This window comes from Penaeus japonicus, unplaced genomic scaffold (genome assembly GCF_977035675.1).
Source record: "Penaeus japonicus unplaced genomic scaffold, GWHDUDI00000001_assembly GWHDUDI00000023, whole genome shotgun sequence".
NCBI classification, from domain to species: Eukaryota; Metazoa; Arthropoda; class Malacostraca; order Decapoda; family Penaeidae; genus Penaeus; species Penaeus japonicus.
The window spans coordinates 38,161,084-38,166,083 of NW_028234425.1; the positions used below are offsets into that span (position 1 = coordinate 38,161,084).

The 5,000-nt window shown below is 37.5% G+C and overlaps 1 protein-coding gene across 3 annotated transcripts in view; it reads left to right on the top strand.

Moving 5' to 3' along the window:
- The first annotated feature begins 2,388 nt into the window (after positions 1–2,388).
- The window catches only part of PIG-N (Phosphatidylinositol glycan anchor biosynthesis class N), a 35,133-nt gene continuing 32,521 nt past the window's right edge, over positions 2,389–5,000 (top strand). For 2 of the 3 annotated variants that reach the window (XM_086550415.1, XM_086550416.1), the window contains exons 1-2: positions 2,389–2,661; positions 4,726–4,946. In XM_086550415.1, coding sequence (XP_086406541.1) covers positions 2,447–2,661; positions 4,726–4,946 — 436 coding nt within the window. In that variant the 5' untranslated portion in view covers positions 2,389–2,446. The remainder of the gene's footprint in view (positions 2,662–4,725; positions 4,947–5,000) is intronic. The other variant, XM_086550417.1, reaches the window with a different exon arrangement.

The window sequence follows — 5,000 nt, forward strand, 5'->3', positions numbered from 1 at the left end:
ACTAAAACTCTCCTTAGGAATCCTCCTAAGCCTCTTGGATCAAAAGTTGAACTATTCCTGTATCAAAATAAGACACTGGTAAACACCGACCCATTTCCTTGACCTAGTGTACGTGCAAAAAAAAAAAAAAAAAAAAAAACTGATGTCTAATGCCTCATTTAATATACTCGATGTGTGTTTATGTCATGCATAATGATCATTCCTCGTATCGACAATGAATCCAACTCTTCCATCTTCTTTGATTTTTTAATTGCGGGCAATTAAGTTAAGTAATATATATATATATTACTGACACTCAGTTTGGAGTTCATTCCTGTGTCAGTATTATTGTTTTCATGGACAGAACCCGATGGTATGGATCCCCGATGACTGTAATGGCGTTATCTCGTAAATCTTTCATACGTCACCCACTCACTTGTGATATTCCGCAGAGTAAACATTACTTTAACAACTGCAACTTTACCTGCAACCATAACTTTCAAATGCGAAAGTTGTATTCAGAGAAAATGACATTTCCCGAACAAGGAAGGACCTCGTATTTACTTTCCGAGTTGAGATTGATGGACTTACAGGTGGACAGGGAGGCAGTCTTTCCCTACTGTGGAAATTGATACTTTTTAATTCCTGAGACTGGTTATACTTTTTTAATTCCGGAGACTAATTGCAACACAGATTCGCCACTGTATCCATAAGTTTGTAACCTTAAGTCTTATGTAGTTTTTCCCACATACCATTCCTCCTTTACTCATGTTACTATTTCTAGATCCTCTCGTGTCTGCAGGATTCCGTAACTTTAATGAAAATGATAATATGCGCATAATCCTCTATTACTTTTGAGAATACAATAATGATCTGCCCTTCAATTAAATGCCTTTTGCATCTTGCATTCATTCTCACATTGAGTATGCCTAACTTTTTATGATTTTTGATAATTATCATTATATGACAGGTATATCAAATTTCAATATAGTGATCGGGTATATAACAATGGGATACGTTCATTAGGAAATAAAATCTATACTTTAGAAATGTTCAAGCTACTGCGTTGAAGTAAGGAGTTCTATGACTTCTAGAAACAATTTTGCCTTGGCAGTGGGAGGCTGATCATGCAAATCTCTCTCTGGAATTCAACACGAGCGTTTGTTCAATGGGAGGTAAGGGTGGAGGGGGGGAGCTATATAGATCAGCTTTTTTAACTTTGTGCTTGAAAGGTTAATATGCCAAGTAAAAAAAAAAGCGGTATTAATGATGCTTTTTGTTCGTAGTATAGCGGAGTTACTAATTGATATGTTGTCTGGAATTGCAATGAAGATATCAATAATCACAGTATTAATGTTAATGGAAATAGCGGTAATGATAGTTAGATCAGTACAATCAAAGTTTTAATCCAAACAATGTGTAGACTTCATCCGTTTGTTCACACGCCTTCCGTTAAGATCTAGAGAACGAAATGTGATACTGACTTGAGACATTTTGCAGGTGACTGAGGATGTTTATCGGGTGGCTATAAAAATGAGACCCAAATTATGCGTGCTAAGTGGCGCGAGATACAAAGATTTTCGATAGTTTTTACTTTGTTTTGTATATTTGCTCAGCAATGATCTTGATACTGAGAGTAATAGTGAATCGATAACCGGCTACTTTTTCATATTTCTGCGCGTTTTTAAGATTGGTTTGTCTGTGTTTCGTAGCACACACACGAATAATTAAAAAGTGTTTACACATATTATTATTATTGATATATATATATATTTTTTTTTTTTATCTATCAACGTATATACTTTTTTAAAATTTTCGTCCATTTATTAATTTATTTATCTACGGATTTATGAAACTATTTATGCATATAATTAATAACATTATTGTTTTCTTTATTTTCTATTTAATTATTTACGAATTTAGCAATATAAAATACCTCGAATATACCCTATTCATCGAAGATCCATTCACCGTGAAAATAGCAGCAGACAGCCACACGCGGTGAAACTATCGGCAATGTTTTGGTTCGGCGTTGACAGTGTCAGCTGATAGAGCGGAAAGAAGAAATAATCGGGGAATATAGACTAAACATAGTCTAAAACCCTATAAAACAAGAAAGAAGAAGAAGAAAGAATAGGGGAATGTAGACTACACATAGTCTAAAACCCTCAGAAAGAAAAAAAGAAGAAGAAGAAGCTGGTAGAGCGGCGGCGGCGACGGAGGAGGAGGAAGAAGGAAGAAAGGAAGGAAGAAGAAGAAGAAGAAGAAGAAGAAGAAGAAGAAGAAGAAGAAGAAGAAGAAGAAGAAGAAGAAGAAGAAGAAGAAGAAGAAGAAGAAGAAGAAGAAGAAGAAACTGATAGAGCGGCGGCGGCGACGGAGGAGGAAGAAGAAGGAAGAAGGAGGGAAGAAGACGGAAGGAAGGAAGAGAGAAGGAAGAAGAAGGAGGACTCCCACCACCACCGTCGTAATGTGGCTGTTCGTGGTGGGCTTCGTCGTCCACCTAATATTCTTCGTGTCTGTGTTTGACATTTATTTCAAAACGCCCTTGAGCCACGGCATGACACCTCAAGTGCACGGGAAGGAGCCGGCGGCGCAGAGGCTGGTCCTCTTGGTGGCTGACGGACTCCGGGCTGACTCCTTCTACGACTTTCCTAATGAAACTACGAGAGCGCCCTTTCTCAGGTGAGGAGGAAGGCACGCGCTTTAGTAAATGTTTGGAAGACACCAGCTTGCGGATTTTCTTTTTTTTTCTTTTTTTTTTGTTATAGGACCCGTTTTCTCTTAATTTTATTGCCAGGGTTCTATCCCAATTAATATGACACTTCTGTACGCTGCAGTGAAACTACGAGAGCGCCCTTTCTCAGGTGAGGAGGAAGGCACGCGCTTTAGTAAATGTTCGGAAGACGCCAGCTTGCGTTTTTGTTAGATCAGTCGTTTCCTTATTGGTGCTATTATTGTCCCATGTATATACATTTGTTTGTATTTGCATGGGTGAGGTCAGCACATGTGCAGAGTCATCTCCCTTTGCTCATTTTTAGATTATTAAAAAATATATATATATATCTTGCTTATTTTACATTTCTAGAAAGAAGAGAGTTTTATGGTGTTATGTTATAATTAAAGCTAAGTCATGCTGTAAGGTTAGATTTTCGCTATGTTTGTTTGCGTCTTTATCAAGTTATACCCCATACTTCATGTTTCGTCAAAGGCTTAACGTTTACCACATTTAATTTGGGGAGGATAGAGCTTGGACTAGTTCCTATTTTGATGAATATTCAGAATTATGTTACAAAATTATCATGATAGTGGCACTAATGGATTCCTTTCACGCTCTACTACTCATATGCTGTGGATATATTCTGAGTCTTTCCCATACTCCACAGTCTGGGCCCAGATGATAGGCGAGGGCTTGATTAGGGTCTTCAACCTTCATCCATCAGTGATACACAATTGACTTGTATATTTTTGTTTAACTGATATGCACCTGGTTGGAAAAGACAATTTCAGGATGTTCAGTTCATTTGTAGGCAACAACCAGTGAGATCGACCCTTCGATTAGCAGGCCAATCATAAGTGTTTCACGTACCTTATTGTTCAAAATTCTTTTCAATCTGGGTTATACTGATGACACTGAATACACATTGAAGATGTACTTAACCCATTCACGCTAGAACTTATATTTGCCTAATGTCATTCCTGTAGTGACTAAGCGGTGTGATGCCGCACTGTGCCGCTTAGAGCACTTTTCACCAGCCTGATTCATCGGGGTGATAAGAGGAGGTTTTTATATTTGTGTACATTATTTTCACAAGGGATTAAAAATGTCTATACAAATGGATCTTCTATGAGTATATACATACCTACAATGTAAAACATAAGTTTTGATAGAAAGATCACGACGTGATGGGATGTCATCCGGCGAGAGGGAAATATTCCCATGACGTAATATCACATCACCCAGTGCCAATGAGTTAAAAGGTTTATTGCTAAATAAGAAACTAGCCCATGCACTATAGATGTGCACCTAGTAAAGAATAGCATACCATGTGCAGCTGTGTACATGGTATGCTATTTAAGGAAACTTAAAAAAAAAAAAAAAATCTTTTACATTTTTATTTTACAGTAGACTGAAATATGGCACAAATAAAGTATATTTGTTGGAATTTATTCATATATTATCAAACTATTTCCCCAATCTACTTCATGCCTTCCCCTATTATTGGGACCTAGATTGTGGGGTGGGTTGAGGGGAAATTATGGATTATATCTATGATAGTAGATGGTGAGAGGAATCCATCAGTTCTGCTATTGTGGTATTTGGTGATGCAGCACTATTCTGGATATTTACCCCTTTTTCAATGATAAATCTCCAGGGTACATCATCAATCCATACTGAGGAGTATGGCAGCTGCACTCATGAGAAGTGTCAGGTATTGCCATTTTTTTCCAGACTGATTATCAATATATACACTGTATTGTAACCCATAGAACCTTGCATCTGCATATGGAGCTGCAGGCATCCAAAGTTGTTTGAAAACTTATTTTTTCATACTTTTATTACTATTTTTACAGCAAACAATAACTGAAATCCCCCAAATAGTATTGTGTGACCTCTCAAATGGCTCCTGGACCGTAGCAAGTGCTACGTATGCTTTGTGTATTAAAACCATAGTATGTCTGAATTTACTTATATGGAAAATGCAAGAACTGAGTTACTTTTTAATGTTATCATACTTGATTTGACAGGTCAGTCATTGAAAAAGAAGGGACGTGGGGAGTTTCTCACACTCGAGTCCCTACAGAATCTCGGCCAGGCCACGTGGCCATCATTGCAGGGATCTTTGAAGACCCAAGTGCAATTGCAAAAGGATGGAAAGAGAATCCTGTAGAGTTTGATTCTGTCTTCAATGAGAGTCGTCATACATGGTGTTGGGGCAGCCCAGATATTCTACCAATGTTTGCAAGTGGTATGTTTGCTTATCTTGCATTTCTTTTCCCTTTGCTTATTTATTTTTTTTAAC